Source organism: Myodes glareolus, chromosome 26 (genome assembly GCF_982192425.1).
Source record: "Myodes glareolus chromosome 26, mMyoGla1.1, whole genome shotgun sequence".
NCBI classification, from domain to species: domain Eukaryota; kingdom Metazoa; phylum Chordata; class Mammalia; order Rodentia; family Cricetidae; genus Myodes; species Myodes glareolus.
In genome coordinates, this window is record NC_142051.1 from 15527327 (window position 1) to 15543958 (window position 16632).

General features: G+C 41.9%; 1 protein-coding gene across 2 annotated transcripts in view; it reads right to left on the bottom strand.

Annotated features, from left to right (window-relative positions):
* Ptprb (protein tyrosine phosphatase receptor type B) overlaps nucleotides 1-16632 on the bottom strand; it is a 114134-nt gene that overhangs the window by 45601 nt on the left and 51901 nt on the right. For both annotated transcript variants that reach the window (XM_048418617.3, XM_048418618.3), the window contains 6 exons: nucleotides 12033-12299; nucleotides 8492-8755; nucleotides 3814-4077; nucleotides 2462-2725; nucleotides 1319-1582; nucleotides 632-901 (listed from right to left, as the gene is read on the bottom strand). In XM_048418617.3, coding sequence (XP_048274574.3) covers nucleotides 632-901; nucleotides 1319-1582; nucleotides 2462-2725; nucleotides 3814-4077; nucleotides 8492-8755; nucleotides 12033-12299 — 1593 coding nt within the window. The remainder of the gene's footprint in view (nucleotides 1-631; nucleotides 902-1318; nucleotides 1583-2461; nucleotides 2726-3813; nucleotides 4078-8491; nucleotides 8756-12032; nucleotides 12300-16632) is intronic.

The window sequence follows — 16632 nt, forward strand, 5'->3', positions numbered from 1 at the left end:
GGGAAGAATTCTCTCTGCTTCCGATTTTTGGGCCGGTTTGAGAAGAGTTGATTTTACTTCTTTCTGGCTGGTTGGAGGGGCTCCCAAGCGACTGACCACAGATGAGGAAGCAGCAGAGAACCACAGTCTCAGAAAACTTCAGCACTGGGTCCCCATGGAGCTGGCTGAGGGACAAGACAGTGGTAGGGAACCATGGTAACTGCTCTGTGGCGCCTGCTTGAAGTCCCGAAAGGAGAGTCCTCAAAAAGTTGGGGAGGGGGAGCAGAAGGGAAGAGATACAGGAACCTAGGAAGTGTTTTGTCATCACCTGACATCTTATTTTAATCCCAGCTTCCGACTTTTTGAGGACTATACGCTAATACATTTGCAATGCTCCAAACAACCGAGTCTATAGCAGAGCCGGCTTTGGCCACGGTAAATTAATAGCGCAGTTTTTAATGATAAATCAGAATGGGAGTGTGGTGCCCTGAGGTCACGGGCCCTGACTGACTGGTGTGGAAATGTGACGTCCGACTGGGTGCGACTGCAGCTTTACATCTTTTTCCAGCATCACCCGTCTCTCACTTTACAGCTTCTACACTATGGTAGACAAGGAGATAGCTGGTCCAAGACATGACACCGTGTTTATTACCTGTTCGGCCTTCAGCCTGGGCTTCCTTGCTAAAGAGGCCTCCGCTGACAGTTAGGATGTGCATCTTGTATTTCTTGCCTGGCGTTAGATCTTCAAATTTGTGCTGCTTAGCGGTAGCCGGCTCTGACGTGTTGCTCAGGAGAAATCCATTCTCACTGAGAAGCAGGATATCATATCTTTCTGCCACGCCGGGAGCTTTCTGCCAGCTTACCGTTAAGGAGTTACTGCTGTAGGCGTTGTCTGCAATGACTCCCTGGACAGGCGCAGGAACTGCAAAGAAACAAGAGAAGCTAGAAAACTCAGGCTCCACCATTTAGGGAAAATATTCAATCGAGGAAAAATTTGTAAGACCAAAGTACACAAAACTACGCTATCATTCCTTAAAAATAATTTGGGAAAAAAATATCGAATTTTGAAAAGTGCATAGTTCTGAAGACTTCTGTCTATAAATAAAATCTGAAATAAATTTTTAACAGGTGTACATTTCCCCCAACCACATTTAATTAAAAACACTCTAATAAAGCTAAAAAATTTAAAGATGAGATATACTCATAAAACTGTCAGAAAATGTGCACACTTAGTTTTAAATTAGATTTTCACCAGTTTGCTAAGACTATCCATTCACTGGTCCACTGCCGAGAACCAGAGAGCCCTCTCCCATCGGGGCCTTCACCAGCTAGAGCTCACCCGTCTGCCCATGCGCGTCAATCTGGTTGCTCAGGGACCCACTAACAGAAGCGATGGCGATTCTGTACATGGCCCCGGGCTCCAGCTTGTGGAAAGTGTGTTCTGAGACGTGCTTCGGGATGCTCTGAGACTGAATCTTCTCATTCTGCCTGAACGCTGACACCACATAGGAGTCAACATCCCCACCACCTGGCGTCCAGGTTACCATCAATCGATCCGTGGCTCCGTTGGCAGAAACGTGAATATTTTTGACAGTACTGGGAACTGAGAAACAAAATAAATTTAAAAACCATCGCTTAAAAAAAATAAATGAATTGTGGGGATATTCAACTAAAGTTTCCAAGCTGGGCTGGGGATGTGGCTCACGGCTCCTGTACTTGCCTATTGTGCGAGGCCTTGAGCTCTACCCCTAGCGCCTCCTCAGGCCAGGATTTTTAAATCGCTTATCATTTACTGAAAGAATGCATGTGGAGAAATAAATACAAATTTCCTTTTCTCCCTCCTTTTCCCGACTCTTCTGCCAGAACAGAAGTTAAGGGGAGAAAGTTCAGACAGAGATCAGGCCAATGAAGAGAAATAAAAACACTAGCCATATATTGAGGGGTAGTTGATTATCTCTATCCAAGACTTGGTTTTCTTCTTTATTAGCTATGTGATAACAGGCAAATTATTTAACCTCTGTAAATTTCTTCATAAGAAAAATCTATCAATGGTGATAATAGTGACGAGTCGTTGGCTTATGACGTCTGGGAAGAACAGATTTTGCTGTGGTACTGACCCCCAATAAGCTGTCAACTTATATTATTAAATAAGTGTGGTAGTGCCTAAAAGAATTCCAAAGAACTGACACCCCAGCAGGAGAGCTATTTATTAAATATATAATATAATCTGTGCATTTAGGAACACCGAGCTAGGCACAGCCTTTCAGTGTTTATTTCTCTAAAAGGGTCTTTGTCACCTCCACACCATAATGCACTTTTGTTAATCCTGCCTTGACAATGTCATTGTCACTATCAGGACAACTTCATGCTTCTTATAATCTCTCATGTCTCCAAGACTTAATCTAAATACCTGCATTATCTTACCAACCCCTTACATACACCACTGTGCCCACTCAGGCTGAAGAACAGTACTTCCAATTACCCGTGAGGCCCTCAATGAAGGCCGACTGCTGAACGTCGCCACTGATGGTCAGGACAAGGATTTTGTAATGGCGCCCTGGTGTGAGCACAGAGAACTGATACTCAGTTGCAGTGTTCACAAGGTGAATAGGAGGAAAGACCTTCATGTCATTGAAGAGCAGCTGGACCTCATACTGGTCAACGTCCCCATCGGCCAGTGACCAGGTCACATAGAGGTCCTCCGTGCTCCTGTTGCGAAGTGTGAGATTCTTCACAGGCTCTGGGACTGGGGAGAAAAAAATGGGAAGATATTTCAGGAACGTGGATGATCAAGTTTACCTACACAAACTATGACTCACACTCAAGGAACTGCCAAACATCTCTCACCCCCTGAAAAACCTTGAGTTACTTCATGAATAATTAAACAAGAAAAATTGAAAGCAACTACTTAGGTTGTGATTTTTTCCCCCTAACATAAATCTCATATGCTACATGTTGGTAGAATATACTTATAAAATGAGTTATGATCTCAATCAGAAGATAAAACAAGATGTCTATAATTTTATGCCTTAATGCAAGAAGACAGGAAAGAAAAATGAGACACGTTTTTCTCCCTCCCTCACTGTGCATGCTTTTGATCTACCAATATTCTGTAACAGCAGGCCATTGCCTGACTGAGTGATGTAATGGTAGGCCATTGGTTGACTGAGTGATGTAATGGTAGGCCATTGCCTGGTTGAGTGATGTAATGGTAGGCCATTGCCTGGCTGAGTGGTGTAACGGTAGGCCATTGATTGGCTGAGTGATGTAATGGTAGGCCATTGCCTGGCTGAGTGATGTAACAGTAGGCCATTGATTGGCTGAGTGATGTAATGGTAGGCCATTGCCTGGCTGAGTGGTATAACAGTAGGCCATTGATTGGCTGAGTGATGTAATGGTAGGTCATTGGTTGGCTGAGTGATGTAACAGTAGGCCATTGATTGTCTGAGTGATGTAATGGTAGGCCATTGGTTAGCTGAGTGATGTAACAGTAGGTCATTGATTGGCTGAGTGATGTAATGGTAGGCCATTGGTTAGCTGAGTGATGGAACAGTAGGTCATTGATTGGATGAGTGATGTAATGGTAGGCCATTGCCTAACTGAGTGATGTAATGGTAGGCCATTGGTTGATTGAGTGATGTAATGGTAGACCGATGCCTGGCTGAATGATGTAATGATAGTTCATTGCTTGGCTGAGTAATGTGAGCCCAAGGTGAGAGCTATCAGGACTATAGCTGAGTGACCAGGAAGTAGAGAGAACTCAGGGTTTCTATGAACTTAATCAGTGACCTCCTACTCTGGTCACCCACACTTCTGATAACCTCCTTCACTTACTCGTTCTCCCATTCCCTTGTTCACTAGCTTCATACTGTCCACTTTTGGTACTGACGGTGACACTGTACAGGCGTCCAGGGATGAGTTGAACAAATACACACTCGTTTTCCGACTTGGGAATGCTTTTGGTTTGAGTGAAGCTGTTTTTGTTTTTGATGGTGACTTCATAGTGATCGAAGTCTCCAGTGGCATGTACCCAGGACACCTTTAAGTAGTCACTCCTGGCAGAGTTGCTAACGCTGATTCCCTGGACCTTGTCAGGTACTGGAAAAGAGAGCAACGGAAGCTTTAGTGGTTCTGGAAGAGCAGCTGTTCACAGACAACAACCTGAGACAATAAAACAAAAAAGCCAGTTTTTATCCTGTGCATTGAAAAGAAAAATCTCAGACCTATACATCACAAAGGGGAAATATAGTTGTGTTACTTAAAGTGACCTTTTGGCAAAACCTGATGAATGCATTCTAATCTAATAAATGGCAAGCAGAATGTCTCTTGTAAGATAGAACATTAAAATGGTAACTAGTGCCTAATATGAAGGATAGAGCACATATTAATGACCACAGCATATATTGATGACTCACGTTTACAAGAAAAGTATAAAAAACTCAAAAAAGAAATAGAAAAAGAGGAACACATATGAGTACATATATAAAGACATGTTCTGAGTCACTAGTGATGAAAGAAAGTCAAACCCAGACCCCAATTACTATTCCTTTAGCAAACCAGAAAACCTGACCCAGTCAGCTATGGGAGAAGATGTCATTCACGTCCTTCCACACAATGAACTGTTGTGTGTACACAGTGAACTTTCACACAGTTCTCATGATTAATTTCTTATTCACTTGAAACACAGACATTTGAGCATCTTGCTTTTATTATCAAAATATGAACTGTGAGCAAATCTAAACAACATAATGATAACTTCGGAATTTCAAGTCCCTGAAAGATGACATGCTTCTTACATACATCAAAAGCCTTCTTATGTCAAAACAACTAAGAAACGAAAGACTTATTAAGCTAGGACCATACATAAGTAAAGCTATGCATGGAAGAGGTGAGCACGATGAATCAGAACATTGGCTATTGTGGGATGGATTAGTCAGGCCTGAACCATGTGATTGGACACAGATTACTGTCAAAATCCTAGCTAGCTTTTATTTTGGGCAGCAGTTTCTCATGTCATTTTAAATTCATAAAAATCACTAGTTAGATGCCTAGAAAAATCGAAGTGTCAACTGATGTACACTTTTTTTTTTGAAGCAAGAATCATGACTAATGCTATTTTGCAAACCTGAGCCTCTTTCCAATAGATATATAAACAAATGATTCCATGGGCCCACATTTTTCTTCCTCACGAATAGGAAATTGCGTTTTCCTGGGAACACTGCAAAATAAAGCAATTCTGATATTAAAGGATGGTCTGGCTTTCAGTTTAGGAATGAATTTTAATTCAAAAATAAATAATAAGTTTTCTCTCTCTTGCCTGTGTGTGTGGTGTATCTACATGGTGTATGTGCATGTATGTGTGTGTGTGTGTGTGTGTACGTGCATGCGTGCACGTATGTGTGTGTGCTCAAATGAAGAGGCCAGACATTGACATCTTCCTTGATTGTTCACCATATTATTTTTTGAGAGAGGGTTACTCACTGGACCTAGAATTCGTCAGTCTAACTGGGTAGGCCAACCAATCGGCTCCTATCTGCCTATCTCTGTCTTCTTAGGCCAGGTCCAAAGTTCTACTGTCACAGATGTGTGGCACCATGGTTAGGAGGTCCTTCTGTTTGTGTGTTGCTTTCATTGGTTAACGAATAAAGAAACTGCCTTGGCCTAGTTGATAGGGCAGAACTTAGGTAGGCGGGGAAGACAAAACTGGATTCTGGGAGGAAAAAAGCAGAGTCAAGGAGAGAGCTGCCATGAAGCTGCCAGAGGCAGACATGCCAAATCTTTTCTGGTAAGCCACTGCCACGTGCTGATACACAGATTAATAGAAATGTGTTAAACTGATATGTAAGACTTAGCCAATAAGAAGCTAGAGCTAATGGGCCAAGCAGTGTTTTAATTAATACAGTTTCTGTGTGGTTATTTCGGGGCTAAGTTAATTGGGTGGCGGGTAAGAACAAGCAACCTTCCTTGCCACAGCACCATGCTGGACTTTAATGTGGGTGCTGGAGACCCAAACTCAGGTCCCCATGCTTGCATGGCAGTGGTTTTGCTGACTGAACCATCTCTTAGCTCTGTTTCTGTTTCTATTTGACTAGAACCAGGCCTGGGTATTCACAGGAAAGGGCCTGGACAAGGGGCCCATGCTTGATCTGGAGCACCAAGCCTCCTTTCCAATTAGCTGTCTCTTTTAGCTCCTTTCAACACCTCTAGGACTGTGGGAGTTTGGTTTACGTCACAGGAAGTCGACTCTGGCATATGCCAAACCTATGTCCTTTTCTTTCACTTTCTCCCAAACCACACAAGAGCCAGAAATTCCATCATCTTGGCACTTTATACTCTATTTCTTCATGATGCTTTCATACGGGTTGTATTAATATCTTCTGTTGGATTATATTTACTGATCAATTTTATTTTAGAACCTAGCACACCAAAGGACTGGAACAAAGATGGGGCTTCACCTGAAACCAATTACAGCTCTGTTAGCATTCAGCCACTGCAGAGATGAGATAGTCTGAAATGACACTGTATGCACGGACTAAGGACAGCCGGTGATCTTGGCAATTTACTGAAGGCAAAGCAATTACTACAGGAAGAAGAAGTAGCTGAGCGTGGTGCTAAGTCAATAAAGGGCTCTCCAGGTGGAACTGGAAGCCTTTGGTGCCCAGCGAGAGGACATGACATGGGATTAGAAACATTGCTCTGTTTGCTCAAACGGAGAAGAGCTTTGGGAAAGTTAAAGAGTATTAAGACAGCCAGCCCAAATCAGTCTGACAGCAACCCGGACACGAGTCTCCTGTTAGTCACTGACCTCTGTCAGTTATGCACCAGATCCAAGTTCACGTGGAGTAAAGAAGCTGCGCTGAGGAGAAAATAGCGTATTTCTCACATTTGGGGAGATCTTAGCAGGGGCCTTGCAACGCTAGAGTTATTTGCAGAGAGAATGCCGGTGAGGTGGGTGAACCGGAAGTCACAGATTGGTAGTTAGGCTACAATAGCCTTCATTCCCAGTCAGTTTTAGGCCCTGAGTTGATCAATTATGTTGCTCTGATGTAAGATTACTCCAGGAGTGATCATTGATTTTTCAGGTTTAAGTCACAGCTGTAATTATCAGTATAATTATACTTTAGACTATTTGACAGTAGAGAAAAATCTCTGTTCCTGATTAGTGTTTCCAAATTTGGTCGGATGTAATGGCTGAACTTCGCCACAGTTCAGACACGTCACCTTGGAAAAGCTACACTTTATTTTTGGGATTTTCATGATCTCCAGATGAGAAGGCAGAAGGACCACTTCAGTGCTAGCATTCTGTAACAAGGCGAACACGTGGCTCTTAATTGGGGACAGGGGGCCCAAGGCCTGTGAACTAAAAAACCAGGTACTAAAAGGCCCTGGAGCTTCAATGACAGCTAAGAGGTCAAGAGTGCTTAGTGTTCTCACAGACGACCTGAGCTTGGCTCCCAGTACCCCAAACTCAGCAGCTCAGAACCACCCCAAACTCCAGCTCTAGGGGATTGGGACACCCTCTTCTAGACTTCAGTGAGCACCAGTGCTCACATGCATATAGTCACGCAAAGACACACATAATTAGAAGACACTGAAAAGAAGCATAAAAAGAGATTGCCGACCCATTCTTACTCCTCATGACTTCCTGGGTTGCCGTGGAAACCCTTGATTCTGATTAGTCCTCTAGTAGGAAGGTAGTGAGTTTCTACTCAGCCCCAGCATCTAGGTTCACTAACAGGGTGGTGTCACTGTCTTCGATGGTCATCGGAAAAGAAGTTTCAGAGTCCCGTGGAAAAGATTGGACAAAATATTGATGTCAACCTTAAGCAGAAATTTCAGATGTAAACCCCAGAGCGTATGAATGCGTCGGGGAAAATGGTGGCTGTCTGTATTTCGTTCCTTCCAGCATGTCAATGACCTGGCATTTATCTGCTAAGAATTTTGCTCCCTGGTCTAGGAACTATAAAGGGTACCATTTTTACCTTGTGTGCAGAGGAGGCACAGTAGGCTTGGCCGTCATGTAGTTCAGATAAGACTATGGAGTCAAGACCTTGGTAGGCTCTGGGGTGAATCAGACCTAAGTTTAAGCCCAAGATCTAAAACTTCCTGGCAACTCCACAACAATAACAGTTGGGCAAGTAAATTGTTTAACCTTGATGCTTGGTTTCCTCATCTGTGAAATGGGAATAATAATGACTATCTCAGAAAGGACTGTGTAAGGATTAATTAGTTAGTATATATGAACCCATGTTCTAGTAAGCAAAGAACATTCCCTAAACATAAATAATTGTTGTTCTGTTTAAATATAATATAAATTCTAGTTATGAAAGCTAGGACAGTGTTCCTGAAAATGTGACATGTGCTCACATATATATTTTCCAGCTAAAATAGGAAGACTACAGAGCAATTTTGTGATGTTAGCTGTTTTTATCCAGGACCACTGCAGGTCCGAGATGCTCAGAGTCACACAGCTGACCTGCTTCTGGGAGCCCTGTGTCCTGGTAATCCTTACCTGTCCGTTCTTCGCTGAAGGAGTGGCTGGCGTAACCGCCACTCCTGGTGGTGATGGTCACATTGTAGAGGCGGCCTGGGGTGAGGGAGCTGAAAGAACACTCGCTGACAGACTTGGCAATGGTGAGGGACTGAACCACCTTGCCGTCGTGGGAGAGGGTTACCACGTAGTTATCCACGTCTCCAGGAGCTGGCAGCCAGGAAACACTGAGGTAATCATTACGGCCGGAATTGTTGACCGTGACTCCACTCACGCTGGAAGGGACTGTGAGTTCGCACAAGGAGGAAGAATCGTCAACAAAAACAGAATTGCAAGTTTGAATTAACTATTGTGCTCAATAAAAACTGTGGACTGGGATATCGGAGTTGGTCACACATGAAGTTGAGGAGGTATTAGGATTTCTAGTGACTTTGGGAAGACAAACTATCTTTCACCAAAAGGCTAAAGAAAAACAAAACATCACTAGGAGGCCATTTGGATGCCTCATAACCCAAGTGTGCCACCTCTGTGACTTTATGGGGTTTCTGTGTAGGGAGTGGTTTAGGGGGTATTTTATGGGACTTTGCCGGGAGGGTTTTGGTAGAAAAGGGAACACAGACTTTAAAAGTCCAAATGAATCATGTTGAATCTAACTCATCAAAAACAAAAGAAAACAAAACAACAACAACAACAAAAAACCAAAATAAAAACCACCACCAACAAAAACCTAAAACCACCCAACCAAGCAAACAAAAAAACAAAAAACAAAACAAAGATACTTGAGAGTAAAGGAAAAAAATTCCACGGATTTTCTGAAGAACTTAGACTCTGGGTCGCCTTTGACTTTCATGTGACCAGGTTTTTGTTTTGTTTTATTTTTTATTCCTGGGACGTTTAATAGAAAACACATCTGAAGATGTCCCTTATTCCTTTGCAAAGCGTTTTCTGCCCTCTAGTGGCCGAAATCCTCAAAGCACATCCTAGAAGCCTGGCTGGCGGTCTGGAGACTGGGCAGAGAAAACCATGGCCAGGACTGGGAAAGCCTCCTTGAAGTCAGCCATAATTATCATTCGTTTGTATCAGTTAGAGATCGATGCCACAAACATTTACCGAGAGACTTGTATTTCCCAAGTGTATAAACATGGAACAGACACAGATGCTTTAAGTTACAAGTTCAAACTGAGAAATTAGTAGGTGCGGTAGGAAGAAGTTCATTAGGTATTGGAGGTGAGTATCTAGTACACAGTACTGCCTTTGGTGATGGCAGATGGAACTCTAGTTCACAGACTGTACTGCTGTTCTCATCATGGGCTATTTAACTCTCAGTTAATTTTCACGTAATTGTCAGGGCTGCTGCACGGCACACAAAGGATGGGGTTCGGCTCAGTGAAACCTGAGAGTCCTTATGAATTAAGCCCAAAGTCCATCTTACACACGACTGATGAGCTGTGCATATGTTATCAGAAAAGATAGAGTTATCAGGAGTTTTTCCAAAAGTGTAACTCACTTAAGATATACAAGTTATTGGGTATTTCTCTAGAATTTCCTCAGCTTGGGATTAGATTGATCAAATATCTGAAACTTCAAACTTCAGTTCCTACCATTTTCGTGCACCCGCTTCAGCTCTGCGTGAGCTTGCGTGAGCTAGAAGACTTTCCAAAATTATTTGTACGTTGAGAAATATATGAGATATTTGAAGAAACGCTAATGATGATCATTGTGGTTTTAGCCGCTGAATTATTTTGCTCTGTAAAACCTGGACTACTTTAGAGAGTCTCTGAAATCCTTAGTCATTAGGTATATACAATAGTGGTGCCTTTTTCCTCTCTTAGGACAACGGTTGGATAACACACATATTTATTCAGAACTTTTGTTCTCAGAATTTTATATTTATCCTTCATAGACTTTCTCATCAACTTAGTGAATGCTTCTTTTGTATAACATGAACCAAATACTGATATTTCTGATTATGCTAAAAATACAGGAATAAAAATGATTTATAAAATAAAGTCCCATTTATTCCAAATATTCACTGATTTCAAGTGATATCAGAGACTATACTATTTTCATGCTTAATAGCGGGTTGGATAGCCTTTGTGGTATGTCCATTAGTATTGTGGTGATTTTTTTCTTTCGGTGGTACTTGTATTGAATTCAAGGTTTTGTGTCTGTGAAGCAAGTATTTTATCCCTGAGATACATCCCCAGTCGTTTGTGGTGTTTAAACTAGAAACGAACCCGGGACTGAGTATGACTGGCTCACCAACTGACCCCCTTTCCTCTTAAAGCTCAAAGCTCATCTGGACCATATTTCTCAGCTTCCCCTGCAGTCAGATGACACTAACTACAGCCATGCAACAGCTCGGTCCAGCGCAATGAGGCTAGAAATGTTACCTCTGCTTCCAGGCCTACTAATCTCTGCCAGACCGTGTCAGATTTCTACCTCAAGTCTCCGCAGGAGTGGAAAGAGTTGCGGGAATCCAGAGGAAGGAAACTGTCGGGTGATAGGAGCCTGGATCTTGATTTGGACTTGGAGAAGAATCAGTCAGTAGAGTTGTCAGATCAGGAGCGACCACATTGCCCAGTCGTGTGACAGGACACAGGTCCCTCTAACCTGACCAATAGGGGCTGCAGCTCACAGGAAGATGGACACACGGGCCTTCTCAGATGTTCAGCCCTCTACCCTGACCATACTATACTGAATCATGGTGCCAGTGACTCTTACAAGTGAAGGAAGAGGGTATTGGGTCTCAGGAAAGACCCTGGTATCTTTCTTACGTCTAGTGCCACAGAAAGAGAGAACTGGCAAGGGTCAGTAAATTTCTACTAAGACCAGGAGACATGGGTTCAGTTTCGTAGCTGCGTCTCTGCATGTTATTGGAAGTGGTTCACTAAGACAGCGAAGTAGGAGACACTGGTGGTTTTGGCAAGAGATTTTTACATGACATCACAACTCTTAATTGCTATCTGAGCATTGGGTTTATAGATAAAGACGCCTGAATCCAACGTATAATAATCATGGGAAATTAAAAGGTCAAGGTTATTGACCTGATTCTGAGTTTAACCATAGTTATCAAAGCTTCAATTGTGTTTGTATATTTTTCCCTATGAAACTGGAACATAAATTTCATATATTATATGAAATAATATGATATTACTTTAATAGGCTCTCAATGTATTAGAAAAATTCCACTTTTTTGGTGCTGACACAGTAACCATACTGATACTTATCTTCTCAGCTCGCAATTTCAACTGACAAGAACAATGAAGCCTGGGGCACCATTTAGGTGGCATTCAGCACTAAGCATTCGATGACGTTGCTTACAAAACATATATGTGACTTCTACAGGAGTACAGCGATATAGTCCTGTTGTCCCAGCTATTGGAGAAGCTGAGGCAGGAGGCTGGTAAGAGCCAGAAAGTTCAGAGTCAGCCTGGGCACCATAGCAAGACTCTGGATAAGCTACTTGAGAATTACATTTCATTTTAGGATGTTTAAAACGGAAGGCAACTTCACGTACTGACGTATCGGGAAGCTGCAGACACAAATCGGCACTTCTTACCTGTTCGGCCTTCCGCCACCACCTGCCGGGAAGAAATCCCTCCGCTCACTGTGGTCACCACCACCGAGTAGAGGCTGCCGGGTTTCAGAGCGTGGAAGCTGTATCTCCTGGTCTCACTGGAGACGCTCTCGTTTTTGATGACCACATTCTCATGGATCAGTAAGACTTGGTAGAACTCTACATCTCCTAAGGCCTTTGTCCAGTTAGTGAACAGACTGCTGGTCATTCCTTGGTTGGTAACGTGCAAGTCAGTCACGTGGGCAGGCACTAAAAGGCAGTAGATAGAAGATGAAAACCCATTATGCTTAGTCACCCCAAGGTAAGAACGAGGAGTCAGAGAGTCAAAGTGGAGACAGACTAAAGAGCTGCAGGTATAAAACACGTTTTGTTTGTTTTTGCCACAAGTGTTTCAGTCTGTTTCTTGTGGCATATGGACACTTATTCCTCTGCAGGGTTCAATCACTTTAACCAGCTGTTTATACAACAGCGTTCCATTAATCAAAGTCAGTTAAGTTTAATAATGAGACTACGATGCTTATCAGTAGGCTTTGACATTTAGGTAACAGAAATGTTGCTTGAGAGAACCGTCTGATTGAATATGATTTTATCCATCCTTATTCTCCAAGAACACAAAACCAGGTAATCTACCAGAGCCAATGTCTGTTACAGAGTGGCAAGGGGAAATTCCTTCAAGATGGTGGTTAGGTTACAGCCTGGCAAGTTAGTCACTTTCTTGTAAGTCTATCCTCCAAAGGGCTATTGATATTGTTCATGAAAATGCTATATGATATCTAAAATGACAGCAGTGACTATTATAGTAAATAGTGAATGCCTACTACCTTTCAGTTAGGGCAGAAGGCATTTTAGAGGGTATATTATCTAATATGCACAGACATCTATAAAGTTGATTTTATATTTCTTTTAGTAAGAAGGAAATCAAAGCACATAGAATAGGAGCTTTTTCTATCTTACACCACAGCTTGGTAAATAATCAACCAGGTATCCAAGCTAGAGCTCTCTCACCCTAAGCCTGTGACCTTGCTCTGCATCATCAACTACTGGCGCTTCCAAGCCATCCACTAGCTGATGCTCACAGACCCTGAAATTAACACTTGCTTCTCTTTTGCACCATTCTTAAATTATAACAACCAGAGCTTTAGTAGACCCCTTTGCCAAAGTTCAATAACGTTTGTATTAAGATGCAAATATATTGACCAAAGTGTTACCATACATAGGCCAGTAGAACCTTCTGGTTTTAAAATTTATATGGGAAGTTAAGGAACTATAATTCTCAAAACAGTTAACAACAAAAGGAAACAAAACCCCCAAACCCTCACTAATCACAAAAACACAGCTTAAGGACAAATGTCAGCCAATTTTACTAGAAAGTTATAAAAATCAGGACAGTGTAAATAAAACTGGCAAAAGACAGACAGACATATAAGGGAATGGGAAAAATGAAAAGTTCCAGAAAATGTATACATGCATATATAGTCTCTCTCTCTTTATATACATATGTATATATATGTATATGTATACACACATATACACACATATATAGTTTTTAGCTGTTTGATAATTATAGTTCTTGTACTTCCCATATTTATGTATGTATATACATACATACATATACTATATATAGAAATATATGTTCAATGCATATGTACATGTGTGTATGTGTATCTATGTTACACACATGTGCACAAATATTTACTCATACACATACATATATACAATATACATATGAGCATGCACATGTACACATATGTATATGTGTGTACATATATCTACGCATATAAAACATATATGTTTATATATGTGTGTACATACATATAAAGACTATATATATATAGTCAATTTCTAGAAAGAATCATAGGACAATTTTGTGAAGAAGGGTAGCATTTTCAACAAATATCTCTGGAATTATTAGATGTACATATGAAAAGGGAAATTTCATATTTAACATTTATATATTAACTTAATAATATTTAATAGCAATAGAGGTCAATTAAAATTTAATACAAGAATGGTTTGTAGGCCTGTGGTGTAAGTCTAAACCTATAAGTATTCCAGGGAAGATCTCTGTGGCCCTTTGTTAGACCGAATTTTCAAGTGTGCCACCAAGAGCACAGGCAATGAATGGCCTTAACAGTCAGACTTCAAATTAAGCACGGCTACTCACCAAAGCACACTAAATTCAACAATAAGAAAATGAGCCACCACCAGAAGAAAACATGTGCAATACACATTTCTAACTTGTGTATAAGAATAAGAAGTCTCAAAACTTTTGTTTGTTGGGCTGGTGAGGTGGCTCAGCAGGGTAAGCCACTGGTTTCCACGCCTGACCACTTGTGTTCCATTCCTGGCGCTCGTGTTAGAAGGAGAGGCACTGACTCCCAAAAGTTTTCTTCTGATCCCCTCACAGGTGCTATAGTATGTGCAGGCCCACAGACTCACCGAGAAAAACAAACAAACGTAATTTTAAAATACAGATGAAAGGCGACATCCTGACCTTAACCTCTGGATGCCACAGTCACTCTGGTGTGTGAGTGTGCCTGCTTACACATGAGCTCACACATGTGTACACCACACACATACTTACAAATCTGTTTGTTAAGAAAACAATGGTATTGAACAATTAGCAAAATATCTGACATAACATTTTCCAAAGGAGATAAAAGATAGTGAAAAGGCACAGGGAAGGGTTCTCAAGTCAGTGGACGTGAGATCCCACTAACACACCTGTAGTAAGTAAAAGGAGCGGTGGGCCGCTTTCCGCCCAGCTCCTGGCCACCTGGCTAGCTTTATACCCTGAAATAACAACACACAAATTGTATTCATTTAAACACTGCCTGGCCCATTAGCTCTAGCCTCTTATTGGCTAACTCTTATGTATTCGTTTAACCCATCTCCATTAATGTGTATTGCCACTTGACTGTGGATTACCGGGCATGAGTCTAACCAGTGTCTGTCTCGGAGAGGAGAGCCATGGCGTCTGTTTGACTCTGCTTTCTTTCTCCCAGCATTCTTTTTGGTCTACTCCACCTATCTAAATTCTGACCTATCAAAAAGTCAAGGCAGTTTCTTTATTTGACCAATGAAAGCAACACATAGAAAGAAGATCCTCCTACACCACATCTACTAGAAAGGCTTAATTTTAAGATAAACAAAGAGACACATAGACAGATAATACCAAGTGCTGCCTGGAGTGCTCACACATTGTTTATAGAAATGTAAATTTTATAATCTAGTTGGGCATGGTGGCAAAGGCCTACAGTCCCAGCTAACTAATGGGGAGGCTGAATCAAAAGCGTATCTTGAGTCCAGGAGTTTGAGACTATCTTGGGCACCATAGTGAGACCCCATCTGAAAATGTAAGAAAAGAAACATTTCATTTGCCATAGAAGAGAGACCAACACTTCCTTGAAAAGTTAAACAAATACTATATTACACTTACTATATTGCCTAACAATATGAGTGATTGGGGTGATAAAAATATTAGGGTACAAAACAACGCCTTGGGCTTTCATTTCCAGTTGTATGCTACACTAATACCATGAAGAATCACTCCAATAAGTGTATCCCACCTATTGGATGAAAAATAAATACAGATGGAACAATACATTGTCAGGAGCGCAAGGCGTTCTCAAGGCTGGTAAGTAAGTGGTCACTGAAGTACTGAAGCGAGTTGTTGCCTTCAGCATATGTTTCAGACATGAATTTACACTTTGCTTTTACAGCGCTGTAAACTCCTGCAGATGGGAGGTAAAGTGGAGGATTCTTGGGCTTAGTAGGCTGATGGCTGAGCCTACGTAGAACTGTATCCTGAAAGTCTATTCCTTCTTTGTTTCCCATACCATGGCATTGGCAGGAGACAATCATTTTCTTCTGATTTTTTTTGTAGGCTTTATGATTTCATATGTGCTGGGAAACGTCTCTGCCATGGTTCTAACACCCAAGCCTTCTCGAAAATTTCTAGCCTTGAGGTACTTTCTGTGTGCATGTAGCTTGTTATGATTTCAGCCGCAATAGGGCTGACACTTCCAGGTTCTAGGGCCATGCATGTGAGGATAAGCCCTCAGGCAGAAGTGCCTAATGACCCTAGGGATGTTAAAGGGCCCTGTGTGACCCATGTGCGGTGTGGTTACATCATCCACGTATGACTCAGCTAAGCCCTTGTGTGCATGCATGGTTGCATCATAGCTAAGTCCTTGCATGCATGTGTGGTTGCATCATTCACATATGACTCAGCTAAGCCCTTGCATGCATGAGTGAGCCCTGTCATGTGTGTATGATGTAATCATGTCAACCCTTGTGCACATGCGTTAGGGAGCTTTTAAAAGCTGGACGCACCCCCCACCCCGCACACTGACTTCCCCAGGCCTGTACATGCCCCCTCTACAAACTCCTAAGTGGGTTTGTTGCGTGTTCTGTGTTCCCTTCTCACTCGCGCCAGGTAATTTCACAGCTGGAATTCCCAAATGTACGTCTTCAAAATCCTCAGATGAACTAATTATGTTAAACTAGCTCTGAATTGACAGCAGTCCTGGGCTTGGGGAAGAATCAGATGAAAGTTCTTTCTGAAATGCATCTTCAAACA